The 16455-nt window shown below is 34.2% G+C and overlaps 1 protein-coding gene across 1 annotated transcript in view; it reads left to right on the forward strand.

Moving 5' to 3' along the window:
- DNAH5 (dynein axonemal heavy chain 5) overlaps positions 1–16455 on the forward strand; it is a 137267-nt gene that overhangs the window by 32725 nt on the left and 88087 nt on the right. Inside the window, exons 12-22 of the mRNA XM_032181098.1 lie at positions 377–484; positions 1083–1168; positions 1935–2256; positions 5884–6090; positions 7273–7444; positions 8761–8906; positions 11049–11211; positions 12102–12344; positions 13182–13372; positions 13455–13554; positions 14924–15048. Of these exons, the coding sequence (XP_032036989.1) occupies positions 377–484; positions 1083–1168; positions 1935–2256; positions 5884–6090; positions 7273–7444; positions 8761–8906; positions 11049–11211; positions 12102–12344; positions 13182–13372; positions 13455–13554; positions 14924–15048 (1863 nt within the window). The remainder of the gene's footprint in view (positions 1–376; positions 485–1082; positions 1169–1934; positions 2257–5883; positions 6091–7272; positions 7445–8760; positions 8907–11048; positions 11212–12101; positions 12345–13181; positions 13373–13454; positions 13555–14923; positions 15049–16455) is intronic.

Consider the following 16455-nt stretch of genomic DNA (forward strand, 5'->3'; position numbering starts at 1 on the left):
TAATTTCCTATATTGAACTTTGTTAACTTTTAAATAGAACTGATGAACCTCTACATGAGAAAATGTTGCATGGGTAACAATGAGTAACAAATGCTTTTTATGAAAAGTACGAGTCTGAATATTCTGTCAGTTCTAACTGATTTAAAGCAGAAGTAAGTAATATAACTGCAAGTCATATGGCCATTGCACAAACTCGTTTCCTGCAAATGCATCATTTAAGTGACCTGTGATCTCATTTAAGTGAACAAATAATGGCAACTAATGGAAAAGTTAAAATGTGAATGTGCACAAACCATTGGGCTAAAAATTTTGATGTGTTAAGTTTTTGCTAAGACCATTTTTGGTAACTTTTTTTTTCTTCTATAAAACTGTGTAGAGTATTGTTGACATCATGAAGAAAAAGCATTACAATTTCTTGGATCAACGGAAGGCTGACTTTGACCAAGACTATGAAGAGTTTTGCAAAGAGATAAACGATCTTCATGTAGGTTTTATGAATCAAATAAGTATTAAATGTAGTAACGATTCCTCATGAAAACAAAAGTACATCTATCTGAGTTACCACCAAACAAATTATGGAAATCTCAATCTCTATTCTGAAACAGAGAAATTATTTTAATGTGCCTATACTTTAAAGCTAGGATTTATTGCTTAACATCTAAACCACTTTCATTAAATAGACCAGAAAGGGCCTTTAGGCACTGTGAAAACAGGATTTCTCATTACTCTATTTAAAAGTGATGCTAGCAAGAATAACATAAAAATGGTCGATTTTGTTGGGTGAATGGGAGTATAGCACAAATAAACAATAACAAATAAATAGTTAATTTTCCTTTGGAGGGTTCAAAAGCTTTTTCTGGTTGCATAGGTACAGAGAACAGGGGGAAGGAAAAGCCTTTAAAGTTGGCTATATTTTGCTTAAAGTGGGTGGAAGAGAAGTCAAATTGATACTTACTGAGGTTGCTCTCATATAAACTTTGTTCTAATGTAATACATTATAAATCCTGCAAAATAACATCTGGTGTATTTGAGATGTGTACCTTATGTAGTTCTTCACAGTAGAATTATTTGTTCTACTCCAGGATCAGTTAAAGACTTTTATGGACAACACCTTTGAAAATATTGTGGACACTGAAAGAGCACTGTCCATGCTGAAGAAATTTGAAAGGTACTATGTGCTATCTAGCCTGCTAGAATCCTGACAAACAATGGAAATAATGCTTTGAGGGTGATGAGACAGGGGAGAGTAGAGTAGATATCTCCTTAAATACAAACAAAATCCAACTCAGTCTCCTTTCCCTCAGCTGCTTAGCTCTGGTAAGAGATGTCTCCTCAGCTATGTGGATGAATAAAAAATACATATTTTTATGTATCCAAAAATATAAAATATGAATGGACTTCAAAATTACTATATGTACAATTACTACATTTCAAAATTACTGTATGTACAGGAAAACTGTCCTGGTTGTTGGCATCTTTGCCTTAGTTTTGTCCTTAATGAAATTAATTTGTTCACACAGTAAAGCTAGAATGCTTGAGTAGAAAATAGCAAAATCTGTCTTGATAAAGTCAGATTGTTGCAAAGCAGCCTTAGTCTTTGTTGTGTCAGTTTTCTTACAATATTCTGCTTAGTAGAATAGACCGATAGTAGCAGATCAGTTACAGTTTGCACATAATTTTAGCTTGGTATTTGAAAACAGTGACAAAACAGAAAATGTGTAGGCTTACTTGGAAACTTTTATCATCTGGCCTACATCTTGGTTGTTTGGAATCAGGTTGTGACAGTATTTGTTCAAGCCCTAGTCAAAAATCTTCTGCTGGAGTAGTTATTTTCTAAGGGATGCAAGGGTATCTGGGAAAAAATTTTCAACAGTGCATCAGAAGAATTTCAGGATTCTTGAAGAAATTTTTCTAACAGTTATTTTTCAAAACAGATTACAAATCCCGAACCTTGGCATTGATGAAAAATATCAGAAAATCCTTCAGAACTATGGACGTGACATAGAAGCAATCTGTAAGCTCTATACTAAGCAGAAGCAGAACCCTCCATTGGCTCGTAATCTGCCTCCAATAGCTGGTAAGATCCTGTGGGCACGCCACCTGTTCCAGAGAATCCAGGAGCCCATGGAGTCTTTCCAGAAGTACCCATCTGTACTGCAGACACCTGATGGCAAGCGTGTAATCCGCAGCTACAACAAAGTAGCAAAAGTTCTTATGGAGTTTGAAGTGATCTATCACAGGGGATGGCTTCAGCAGGTAAATGTTGATTACATATTTCTTTTAAAAAAACATGGTGGATTTTTGTTGGTGGTAGACTGATAAAATCTAGCTTTGCAGACCAGACTGGATTCCTGTTGTGCCAGGCACCATCGAAACACTGGGTTACAGCAGTGTGAAAGAATTTCTAGTTAATAGTCAGGTATGTTAAGCTTTAGATTTAGCTGAATTTAGGAGCACTTGAAAGATCATGTTAATTATAATGAAAAAATATTTATTATGGAAATACATAATGGAGAATCCAGTGATAGCCTTAGCTGCCCCTCAGTCTTTGTCATATCCTACTGACTGGTGCAAGAAGGTCACATGGGGAGAGGAGCTTTGTCAGCTGGTTGGCTTAAGATAAAAGTAGACACAAGTTTCCTCTGATCTGAATAATATGATTCTCTTTTTTTAAGTGATAATCCATACGTACCCTCAGAGTGAGTGTACGTATAAAAAGAATCTAATTTCAACTGATAGAGCGTCTTATAGAATTGATTAAGTACACTGCACAAATGTATTTTGCACTATTTCACTTCCTATCAAATATCTGGTAAGACAGAATACTTTGTAGTTATATATTCTTCAGAAACCATGGTTTACCTTAAGTTCTAAATCTCATTCAACTGATTTTATCCTCTTGGTTTTTAAACGCAGAACCTCTGAATGCCTTCATATTATCAAATAATGCCTGTAAGGTCTATTTTCTAGCTATGAAATCTCTGAGAGTTTCTACTATCCTATTGGCATATTTTCCACCTAGAGTTTCTGTTGCTTTGGCAAAGAGCCTGTTTCAGAAAAATTGGCCTCAGCCTCTGAAATCTCAAAAGAAAGGGATCACAATCTACAGATAACTCTTTTGAAGTTGTTGGCATAGTTAGCAATGCAGCTGCCTCTTGGAGCTCAACACTAACTTTTGTATGATATGAAAAACACTGAGGCAGATAAATATCAGTCTTCTCAATACTAGTCTTAAACAAGATCTGAGACTAGAGGCTCCTGCAGTCTCTTGCCCAATCTAAATATACTCTTCCTTTCCCTTTCACATTTGCAATTGCCACGAAGGTTTAAGGGATCACTAAATTTGATTGTCCAATTCTGTAAATTGGAGAATTTGTGTCAATTTGGTGTGCTAAAACAGGAGAAGGCACCAAAATATTGGAGGATGCATAATATGCTGTCTTCAGACTGCTTTGGCTTTGGTGCTGGGTGTATGTTACTGATGATGAATCTAGTACTAACAACTTCCAACTGGGAATCAAGGATCCTGAAGAATATTACCTGGAGGTATGTGTATCATTCCTTTTCAGAAAAGGAGTTGTGGTGCATCAGAAAGCCTTTGGCATTTGTTTGGTATTTCTATCCTGAACTTGGTTTCAGATTTGATTCCAGTATTGTGCTGGATATCTGCATGATTCCAAGTATACTGGTGATAGATTTCACTGAACTCTGCCTGAGATAAGTCCCTGCCTGGGCACTTTTAAGATGGGTTCCCTATCCCAGCTGTAAAGACTAAGGAGGATGTGTGCTTCTTGTGGGGCTGCACATGTTGTCTTTGGCTAGATGATCTACTGATCAGATTTTCTGACATGTAGCATGCCTTTACAGAGCAGTTAAACAACATTCTCCTTTCAGCTTTCACAGAATAGCTAAAATGTCCAAGGCATGAGGCTCTCACCTGTACTGGTTACTGGCTTTGTGAGGTCCTAGTCCCTATTCTGAACTGTGCTGAAAGTAAGTCTGGCTTCTTCAGTAGCACAGCCACCAGGCAGCCATTTAAACTCACTGAGACTGCTTCAATAATTGGGGAGCAAAGAGGGGTGGATTTGAACACAATTTCAAGTTTTTGAAACGAAAAGACATGCCTTGAAAACGTATGAAAAGCATATTTACTCACATCAATGTACTCGTCTACTAGATTATTAAAAATAATGTGATTACTGTTCTGTAGTCTGTTCTCACCTCTTGAGGTATCAAGCGCACAGAGTGATATGGACATGAATATCAGAGAACACAAGGTGGAGCTCATGCTCTATTCCTGAAGAAAAGGAAGATGCAAGAGGGGGGAGTGTCCTGTGCAGAATACAAATGCAACAGAACTAGGGCTGTGGCATGCTACCTTTTATCGTACTATACAATGGAAGTAGTTAAGTTTAGTGTCTTTTTCTGATATTTAAGAATATTTTTTCCCTTTTGTCTGTTTGTTCCTGAATGCCAACCACTTTGTTTATCTACTTATTTTAATAGCATAAGATGTAAAGCCATAATTTTCATGCTATTCCCAATTCAACTTGGACATATTGAAATAATAAAATACTGTGAAGTGTGAAAGTGCTGTTCTAGGGCAGTGTAAGATTCATGCCTTCAACATACCCCTTACTTCTGTTAACAATGTGTACTACCTTAGTAATCAAAACTGCCTGAAAAACAAACAAACAAACAACAACAACAACAACAAAAAAACACATAAGTGGGAGAGGAAGAAAGTGAAAGTAGGAATAACGAGTCTCTGAATCCCAAAGAAGAGTACACTAAGCTTTGCTGGAGAACTTTGGAGAAAAAAGTTCACCTGCGCTTTAGGGCAGTTGTACAGAGTAAGCAACTTCATTGCTAGTGGATAAAGCACAACAACTTTACTGACAAAAGCTGACTAATGTTTACTTGAAAATTGTCTGTAATGTCATTATAATATATGAAACTGTTGAAGGAAGCAGTATAGTCAAACATATATTAGTCACTGAAAGAGGAAGCAAAGTTTGTGTGTTGCATAAAAAAAGGAAGAAATGCATGGCAAATCATTGTGTTCTAAAGCTATTGCTTACAAACAAGCTCCATCTCAAAGCAAAGTGATACATGAAACTTGAGAAGTGAATAATGAAAAAGAAAGTTATGTCAGAGAAAGGACAACAGGAAAACAGAAATAGCAGCAAGACGTAACTGGTATCCATGAGTGATCTTCTTAGGAATCTTCTTCCTTACACTCAAACAGAAAACAAATGGTATTGAAATACTCAAATGAGGCAGTTAAATCACTAATGTGATTAGGCTTCCCTGTTAAGAACAAAATAATTTTAATAAATATTAATTTAATCTTTAAAAAAAAGTGTCCAGGAGGTTAGGTGTAACTGACAGTTACAGAGACATTAAGACTGCAGTGTGATATAGCTGTTTGTTAGTGGAAAAAAAGTAAAAGAAGAAACTAGGAATCAATTACAAAAGATGCCTGAAGAAATTATCCAAGATTAAATGCAATTCATCCAAGAGGTTGTGCAGTCTTCAGAATGCATGGTAAGTCTTAACAAAATGAGATTTCAGAGGACAGAATTACAAAAATAATAAATCTATGGCTTTGGCTTCAATGTTTGACTGTGGAATGGGGCCTAGGATATCCAGGAACCAACTGAAAAATATCTGTCTGATGAAGAACAGTTAATTTGACTGTTAAGCATTTGGGTACATACAGATTGCATCAATAAAGTCCTGTTTTTGATTCATACAATATCAATCTTGATTACAATACGTGATTTTAGTATTTCTTTGTACCAAACTGATATTTACATTTAAAACTAAGTATTTTGTTGTACTGGCTTGTCTGATCAGGAGTGATGACTTTTTTTCCTGCAGATAGAAATAACTAAAACAGGTCTTCATACAACTCTATTGGTAAAAGCTCCAGAAACAGGAGAATTATTTGTGAATTTTGACCCTCAAATATTAACTTTAATTAGAGAAACAGATTGCATGGCTCACATGTGCCTTGAAATCCCACCATTTGCAATTGCTATTCAACAGAATAGAGACTGGTATAAGAAGATTGTCTACGATTTGCAGGTGGGTTAATTTTAGTTGTTTTATACATGTGTAGCATATATTAAAATTGTAGTCATGGGAAAGTTAAAAATGATGATCAGCTGTTACGCATTAAGACAACATTAGCAAGTCTTTTTATTTTATTTTATTTTATTTTATTTTATTTTTGAATCTTTATATCTTTGTCTTGAGATGTTTAAAAAAGAATTTCCTAGCTTTGTGTCTTCTGTGAAGTTGCTTCCAGGTTGCACAGGTTTAGGAAAGCACTGCAGACTTTGGGAAAGAGATATGGATGGGGGGAGAAGGAGACTTACAAGATTCCTCATTCCATTGCCAGCTTTCTAGATGAGAAGTAGTTCATCTCTTATCCAACAATGGAGTTAACATTTGATACACTTTGTTTTGAGAGGATAATTAGGATGGAGGAACAGATGGTATGCCTTTAAAAAGTGTAAAACATCCAGTAAACAGCATATAGCAGCATAGTTTCTGCACCAGTGTTTTGACATAGATGCCTATAGAACAGTTTAAAAAAGAGAAGTGTAAGCTTCCCCTTCTCTTATCTTTTAAATCCTTCAGATTATTTTGTCTACCCTCGAACAGACAAGGTTCTAGATAACTGAAGATAACAAAGATTCTAAGATAGGAGGTGTCTGGAAAACTATAACTTCACAGGGCTACTTGATTCTCAAATGAGAAAAAATGTCATGCTACATTATAAAGTTATTACAAGGATAGTTTCTTGCAACATATGAAAGTAGATCAGTGGGTTAAAGATGTCTTTAAAACCAAATACCGTATTAAGACTCTGGTAAGGCTGTTCTAATAAAACTGCTGAAGAGTTAACTTAGATGATGATTTTTTTTTCCTGGGCTTTTTTTTTTTTTTTTTTTTTCTCCTGGAGCATCCATTTAGGGACTGAAATGTGCAAGCGACTTCAAAAAACAAAAAACGAACAATCCCCCCCCCCTTTAATATATCTGAAAGTGAATTTCCCTGTGAATTAGTACTTGTACTATTATGAAAAGTATCAAACAAAGAACTTTTGCCAACAATAATAAAAAAAACCTCCCAAACAATTTTTTAGTGCTTCTTAAGAATTTCAGTAATGTAAATACAGTGGAATTGTCTTAATTTAAGTCATAATGAGTGTATGTGAAGAGGTTTGGACCAGAGTATACTTTCATTCCCTGTTTTTTTCAGATGATTCTGGCAGAATATGAGAGAATTAAACTGAAAATACAACATCCTATTGAACAACTGATGATCCCTTGGTTAGCAAACGTAGATGATGCTATCCAGCCAGGTCTGATGTTACTGACCTGGACATCACTGAATATTGAGAAATATATTAGTACAGTTTTTGACAAACTAGGTAAGTCACTTTCCTCTTCCTCTGACTTCTGCTGGTTTGTTTCTGTACGAATGCAAGTTACATTATTAAGCTTATTGTCCTTGATATGATTTGCACTTAATTGACTCATACATGACAGAAATCAGAATTTTTGCCTGTCCTGTACTTCATGAAATGTTTGCTTTAAGAAACATCTTTTTTTTTTTTTTCTAACATCTTTGTCAATTTTTTACTTAAATGAATGGGACGGCAAAAGGCTTAAGCAAGCATAGAGTAGTATGTAAAAGGTCCTGTGTATTTTGAAATCAGAGAAAGATAGCTATTTTAGTTATTTTTTTCACTAAAGAATATATAGGTTTCAGACCTTTTCTAGTCTTGCCTTTTGTTTCTACATGCACAAAACAAGTTCTGAGGGAATATCTTCATGGAATTAGCACTGTCAGTACCTAATAGCTTTTCCTATTACTCTTACTAAAAAAAAAGAAAAGTTAGTATCTTTAACAATAATGCACACACATCTGTTTGGGCAACAGCTTTAGAAAACAGATGAACTTTTATTTTATTCAAAAGATTATCACAAGACTGCACTGAGATGCATATTGTTTCTGAAGATACCAAATTCCTTCTGTTTCATGTATAATATTATATTGAATAGAGGTTCTACTTTTTGAAATTATGTATGTCACTATAGTGTAAATTTTCTTTAGCTGAAATGGAAAATTAAAAAGCATGTTGCATGCTAGCCTGACATTACACTCAATTTAATTTTGAATATCACAAATAGTTTGAGTCTGGAACAGGCACTTTGCTTTTATTTCACTTTCAGCATTAAAAATGAATTGCTATACAAACTGAAAATTCTACTGATCGGTGTCTGATAACTATTAATTGGCTTCTAACATTTTTTGAAGGATGGATGTTTTATTTGTCAAAAATTTCTGTTGATAGTGGGTTTGCCAAGTGATAACTGATTCAAGCTATAGGAGAAGGGGAAGAACACCTCAACTGAATTGTAATGTTGTTATATTTTTGCATTTATTTTTCAAATTCATATACTGAAAGCTTTTCTTATGTATTTTTATGGTATTTCACCTATTATATTTTAGGATATGTACAGCATGTACTAGATGAGCATATGTTATGCAAAGCATCAATTATGAATTCAGTGGTGAACATTGCCATAAAAGTTTAGATGTTTGAAATAAACTGGTTAAGGTGTAGAATTCATATAAAATTGAATAAATTAGTCTATTGAAGGAAAAAAATTAGCAGGGCTCTGCAAAAGCTATTATTTCAAACTTTTAAACTTGTTTTGAATCTTCTGTTTGCGTCAAAAGCTGACCTGGAGCTATTACTTGATCGAGTGAATGACTTGATTGAATTTCGTATTGATGCTGTCCTTCAAGAAATGAGTAGTGTGCCACTCTGTAAGTTGCCAGAAGAAGAACCACTGGACTGTGAGGAATTTCTCCATAAGACTAAGGTTATTACATAAAATTTTCATAAAGATGTATTTAATATTTTGAATTAAAGTCTGTTCATTTTTTTATGAGATAAAACCACTGTGGAATTAATGAAGAATGTGTTGGAAAGTGAAGTGAGGAAATCTCCCATTTTTTTTTTGGCTAGAACATTAAAAAGGAACAAACATACAAAATGCAAAGATGTCTGAGCTGATGCATTCTTTTCTGAGTTTACTAATGCCAAGCCAACTGTTGTGTGATATTTCCTTTATGCTTTGATACCACTTAAGTGTTTTTCCTCTGTTATTTTATTATTATTATTCTTTTTAACTGTTGCTTGTTTAGTGCCTTTACTGGCATTGGGAATTGCCCAGCTGATGCCTGTGAATGACATCCATAACAAGTGCACTTGGTTGCCCGGGAGAGTAAATACTAAAGCATTGCCATAGTATCTTTCAAAATCTTGAGCTGTCTTGAGTTGATGTATGCAAAATATACTCAGAAGTGCCTGAGCGAAGGTATTCTGGGAAGAGCCCCTTCATTTGCTCCATCAAAATACTTATACGTTCAAGAGGATTAACCGTAAGCAATTAAGTTGCTAGTAGGTGAAACATAATTAAACTAATAATGACATTGAATGTTATTTTTATCAGAATGTTGTGAGATATTCTGTCCTTTTAGGATATAATATCTAACTTGTGTTTTCTCCTGAAATAAACTTTGCTTTTGAAAAGATTGTAGATCATATAAATAAATCCCTATGCCTGGTCTCCTGTAGTAATAAACACTACAGTGAGTTTTGTTTCTCTTAGCATACTTACCTTTTGGTCTTTCCTCTTTTGTCTCATGTAAAAACTCTCCTTATTGTTAATTCGAAAGAAAAACTTACATTTTTTTTTTTTTCATGGAATGAATGGTATTTTGTAAACCTCAAAATCCATAGTTCATTGTTGATTCTGCTGCTACTTTTTCTCCTGACAGGGCTAGTACTAAAATATATATTCACTAAAGTAAAAATAGGTGAGAGTGAGTGCAAATGAAAGCTTGAACTTCTGCCTAGCAATTACAGCACCACAACAGCTGATCATTTTGAATTAACAGAGTAAATTGTATACTAACCCCAGTTATGGGTACAATGGAAATAATAAGATTAGTAAGCTTATTTCAGTTTCCTGTTAGAAAATACTAGAAATAAATTCAATGTGTCAGGTATATTTAAGTTTCCAAAGACACAGCTACAACAAAAAGTGATATACTATGGAAGGAAAAACCAAACCAAAACACCAAAGTAGCTTGTTTAAATATTTTCTCTGATACTACAGAACAGATCTCTCAAATAGAATGAATCATTAGGAAGACCAAGTATTATGTCTTAAAATTTGGAAATGACTGAGTCTTGCTAATGTCTGAATTCTTCCAGTTACTGATTTTAATTAAACAGAGGTAGCCAGGTTTGAGTAAGCTTAAAGAAATAGGACATAACAAAGACAAAAAAAAAAAAAAAAGGAAATTATAAAAATTATACTTCACTAAAAATATGTGAAAATATGTGATCTATTTAACCTTAAATATTAAAGAAAGAAAACTTGCACAATGCTTTAAAATATTTCTGAATTTTATTAAATCTCATTATTTGTTTTTGTCTCCCCCCAGTTAATAATTTTCTTGTTTATTCTAATAATAAATACAACTTTGATGGATTTTATCTCCTATCTGACTATAAAAGGAAAATGCAATTAGCTAATACTCCTTATGGCACAGTCAAGTAATATAAAATGGAAATGATTAAATGAAAGGTTAATGTCTCCCATATCTACACTGAAAAAATAGGAAAATTACAAAATACTTGCTTTTGGGAGCTCTTTGACGTAGCTATGCATTATAAAAATTATTTCATAATAGTAACTCTGGATGAGTTGTGTATCTTAGGAAACAAGTCACAGCAATTTTGAAAGATGTTTATGTTGTTTTATTTGTCAGAACAAAAAGCTCAAAACTAAATAATTTGGAACAAACCAATTTAAAAATAATGCTGTGTACTGATCAAGTTTTTTCACAAATATGGGCCTTGAAATTTGTGTTAACAAAGGCTACTGTGACCATGAAATAGATATAAGTACCAGCAACCATGAGAACATATGTTTGTTTTGGTTTGATAATAGGAGCTCTGTATAAAAGGTTCCCAGACTTTACATTTGAAAAGCTCACTGGTAGAAGAAGCAGCTAATGAGCTGATTAACATGTTACTAGACACTGACGCACAGGTCAAAAAAGAAGATGAGAAGCCAGTTGATCTCACTGATGAAATAAGTGAAAAAAATACAGGTAAGATTATATTGTACCTCTATGTTTATGTTTCTTTTGCATGCTTGATACCATTGAGAGGATATTGTAGCTCAGCCAACTGAAGTATCGGTCAGTATCTAATGTTTAAAGACTTTTACTTGAATTTGTCTGGATAATGATAGATCATCTAACAATCATCTGAAAAATACATCAACGTTAATAGTCTAACTTGCATGTTCAAATGTTAATATATTAGAAACAACTACTTACAGGCCTTGGTTAAGTGCTGGACTTAGAGAAACATAGAACGGCTTGGGTTGGAAGGAATCTTAAAGATCATATAATTCCAACCCCCCTGCCCATAGCACCTTCCACTAGACCAGGTTGCTCAAAGCACTATCCAACCTGGACTATCCACTTCCAGGGAGTACTTCAAAGGACATCCACAATGTCTCTGGGCAACTTGTTCCAGTGCCTCACCATCCTCTCGCAGTAAAGAATTTCTTCCTGGTATCTTATCTAAACCCTCTTTTAGTTTAAAGCCATTCCCTCTTGTCCTGTCGCTACACTCCCTGACAAAGAGTCCCTCCCCAGCTTTCCTGTAGGGTCCCTTTAGTTTCTGGAAGGCTGCTGTAAGGTCTCCCGGGAGCCTTCTCTTCTCCAGGCTGATAAAGCCTTGAGATTCTTAGATTCTTTCTCTATGATTTTTTTTTTTTTTTTTTTTTGTGTGTGTGTGTGTGTGTTTGTGATAATTATGCCAATTTGAACTGAGTAGAGAAGGTGGATAGGGGTAAAATGAACAGTAGAATGAGGTACAGATGAGTATTTACACTTCAGTAAAATTTAGCTATTAGTTCAGACACTTGTGGGTATGTTGGTTCATTGTATCTCCTAAATCAATCTAACTAGCTAGATTTTTGATGTTTTAGCAACAGAGGAGGAAAGAAGATCAAAAAGCCTGATTTCCTCCCACAATTCCAGTGAGATATGGACCGGACTATCCCCTCCAGCAAAGAGGAAGAAAACGAATTTAGAAGTGCTAGAGGAAGAAGCCAATGAACTGCTTTCCTACTTCAATGGTTGTAATATTGACGCTCTTTTGAAAGTCACGCGAAACACTCTGGAGACCATACGCAAGCGCATTCATGCATGTTCCATGATCAGCTTCCTAGGTGCCCATATTTTAGTACTTTTCCTGCTTAGTTAGCCTATGGAAAGAAATATGTAGATGTTATATACCAAAACTATATCAAAAAGAGCCAGATATATAAAAGAGGAGAAATACGGGAAGTTGAGTAAGCTGTCTTGATAAATCACAGCTGATAACATGGTATTTTTCCAGAGGAATTTTTCTTTCCTGTAAGAGTAGGTATGTATCTTGGTGATCACTGTTTCTCTTAGGACAGACACTACTGTTCTGGAGATGGATAATATATTTGGAGCTTGTTAAGTGGTTGCTGTGTGACTTTGTCTTTTATATAAAAATGTATGAAAAAACATTTGAGAAATGTATGAGAAAGAGGTGTATTATCTTTCTCTTACTAATTGTCTTAAGATCTTCTATATGTTATGCTCCAACACTCTTTTTGAAGTGTTCTCTTGTTAGTTATTTTTAAGAAACAAAAACAAACAAATGAAAAAAAACACATTTGGTTTTGGCCTCTCTAGCATATAAGGCATCCAATACAAAGAGATTCTGATAAGTTTTTGTGCCCAATTTAATATGCTGACTGTGAGTACAAGCCAGATAAATTTCTGTTAAACAGAGCTTAGCTGTGCAGAACAATTTGATGAGCAGAGAAATAACATGGCACATAGATATTGTTGATTCTAGCATGGACTTTACCAATATGTCTTATAAATTACCCAGGAGTCTTTTTTCCTTAAGAAGTAACACTCAGTACTCAATGTTGTGTTGTATATATTGGTTTACATCATTATAAATCCTAGAATGAGGTCTTGAAAAGAACTGTGAACTTTTTTTGTTGCTGTTATTGTCTTTCATTTAGAAAATCACAGTGCCTCTAAGAAGAAAACAAGTGCACATCCTATTATTAGGACTAGCATTAACCTATGTATTCCTAAAATCATCATGACTCCGTCTTTGGATGAGGTACAGCAAACGCTTAATAAAGCTGTAGACAGCATTGTGAAAGTAATGAAAGGAGTTGGACAGTGGAGTAAGGAGAGAATAACCAAGGTTTGTCTTTAATAACACTACTTAAAACTAATGTCTCAAAACTGCTGCAAATAGAAAATGATTTTTTTTTTTTTTCCCACAGAAGAAAATGTTAGAGAGAAAAGTGGCTGTGTTGCAGTGTGAGAGTGGAGACAGCGATTCTGATGATGGAATGAAAGAGATTGGAATGAAAAACATGCATGGTAATGATAAACTCAATTTTAATTTTAGGTAATTGTGATTTATACAGTATATAAAAAAGGGTATTAAATATGAAATGCATCAAAAGGAAGAGAATAAAGATTTATAGATTTTAAACCACCTCAGAGCAGAAATAGGTGAGCTTTTCTTTGTGATTAAAAACTTCGCTTGCCTGAAGACACTTGTCCTTGTGGGAATTTGAGTAAGGGGATTTTGTGTGTGCCTTGTACAGTTATACTGCTCTGGGTTCTTGCAATGTGTGAGAAGCTGATATGGAGCCAGCTTGGGCAACATAGCAGATATTTTGAGTGAATTTGTAAAACAATTATAGTCACTACCACTGCACAAAAGACCTTTTGTGATTTGCCAGCATGGTTTGTAACTTCACATCTTGAAATGGTCTTAAAGCTTGTGTTGACATTTCTTTAGGAAAGGTAAGTTGATCCTAAAGAAAGACTGTTACTGAATAAAAATAGCTATATAAAAGCTCAATATTGGTGGAGAGATTTTTGTGTAGGATTGAATAGTCTGAAACTATTAAAAGGACTTAACGTGTTTTGTGATCAGGCATGAAGTTAAGTTATTGAAGATACTTATTGAAGGAAATTTAAAATGCTGTCTTTGGTTGCTGAATTTTTCTTATCTGAAAATTTTAAAAATCAAGCCAAATTAATTACTCTACTTTGCACTTCAGGTACTTCAAAATACATTGAATGTTTCTAGGGTAGATTCCTCTTATACACCTAAAAAATAGGGTAGTAATATTTGAACTGTTTAATAAATTAAATTGTTATTTCAAAAACAAGAGTTTCTCTTTCTTGAGATGAAATAAAACAACGATGATAAACTCAATCCTATACGTATTTCCTAACTAATGGACATTCTTTTTATCATTCTTTTCTTTTGAGGCCTGACTGTGATAATCCTCTAGGATTTAATGTTTACTTTGACTTCAAATTGTAATTGTAGCATATCCCAAGTATTTTAGGAAATAAAAATATTTAAAGATTCAGTCAGTGCTGACATATCAGTAAATCACTTAGGTGGAGAGTACAGGAAAAGTAAATTGGTTGGGTAGGGAAAGGGGAATACTTGAAAAATTAGAGAGAAACTCATTCCAGATTTGATAGAGAACCCAGATGAAGCAAGTTTCCCAACTATAGAGAAGTTTATGAATATGTGGTAACTACTAGCTGGCTACTTAGATTTCTAGTTGCCTTTTTGATTAATAAGAATACATAAATTTAAAATGCATACTTACTGAAAAACAGGCCATTAGTTTTTGTCGATAGGAATTTGCTGAGCGTAAGCAATATGTTTGTCCTAAAACTGCTTTTGTATTTGATTCAGCCTTTGTAGATAGTACATCAGATGCAGCATCACTCAATTTGTCTGATTCAGTTCAAAACAAGAACTACTTCAAGAGTGTTTCAGAGAACAAAGAAATTATTAAATTGGTATCTTTACTCACCACTGCTATTAATTCTACAAAAAAGGTAAGAGAATAGGGATGTTAATTTTATGTTACTATCCAATAAATATAAATGTATGACTTTTAATATCCTTGGACAATAAGGGTAGGCATTGAAAGCACAGTTAAACATATGAATTAGAAAGAGTAGGGTGGTAGATGAAAAACATGTGGCTGCAAATTTACATTTATGTTTTGAGAGTGTAACGTAGGTTAAAATGTATGCAGTGTTCAAAGGCTTATGAGGCTTTGAGTATTATATAAAGTAGAGCTTAAGTATGATTAAAAATGTATCTCCAGTTAGTAAAACATCATTTAAAAAATCTTAAGTATAATAGAGTCTGCATATTTAGTACAGAACCAGTAATAATTGTACAAACACGTAAAATACAGTTTTATTCACATAGAAATTATAATGAAGCCAGCATGAATTCTGGCCCCAATGTGAAGTGTTTGTGAAGCTTTTCAGAAGAAAGCTGGCTGTCAGCTTGTTTTTAGAGTGCTGACTAGGATTTGATACTGGAGACTAGGAGACAGCTTAAGGAGTATGCATGATTTCTTTGCCCTTTTCTAATTCCCTGCACTCTCTAGTAGGTGTCTAGTAGGTGTCTAGAAATGGTATTTCTTTGGGCAACTCTGTATCAGTTTCTTCTGGGTCCAATCCAACCTTACAATGCAACCTTGACAGATGGAAAATTTTGACTCAATGCATTGTAACATCAGTAGTATTAAACTATAACTAGCATAATGACATACGGGTTTGTGCTGAAGACATCAAGGTGTGGTTGGTAATGGTGGATAGTTATCTTGATATTTTGGTACCCAATATGTTGTAGTTGGAAGCTGTTACCATTTTGCCAGGTTAAATCCTTCAAACGATATGTTTATTGTAAGTTGTCACGAGTATTATCTCTCATGATAGTCACCTCTCATGTACTTTTTTAATGAGCTGAAGTGATGACAATTTATCTTTGACATTTTTATAAATTCTTGAGAATCAGAAAATAATTATATTGTACACTCCTTAAATGATTTTCAAATCAGAGATACCTGGATTGACTTTGTAATTTATTGTTAACCTTGCAAATGTGATAGGTGTTTAAAAAAAATAATCTCTCATAATTTCATTATTCAAGAACATATTGAGTAACTGCTGTTCTTGTTATGTTGGGCCCTGGAGGTCAGGTTTCAGTTGCTAGTCCGGTGAGTTGTAGAGAAGGATACTGGAGGAAACTGAAGAAGAAGGTGTCTTTACATGAGCTTTTGCTGTTGGATAAGTGCACTGTGTCTTAGACTTGAAGGAGTATTTTAGTTCCCATTTATCCTTAGTATTTTATTGACTGAAGAATCACTTCATTGGAAAATACTGTAACTGATTTGACAAACTGAATGCGATTAGCATACAGTGTCTGGCAAGGCTCATGACTGCTAA

The sequence above is a fragment of the Aythya fuligula genome, chromosome 2 (assembly GCF_009819795.1).
Source record: "Aythya fuligula isolate bAytFul2 chromosome 2, bAytFul2.pri, whole genome shotgun sequence".
Classification (NCBI taxonomy): Eukaryota; Metazoa; Chordata; class Aves; order Anseriformes; family Anatidae; genus Aythya; species Aythya fuligula.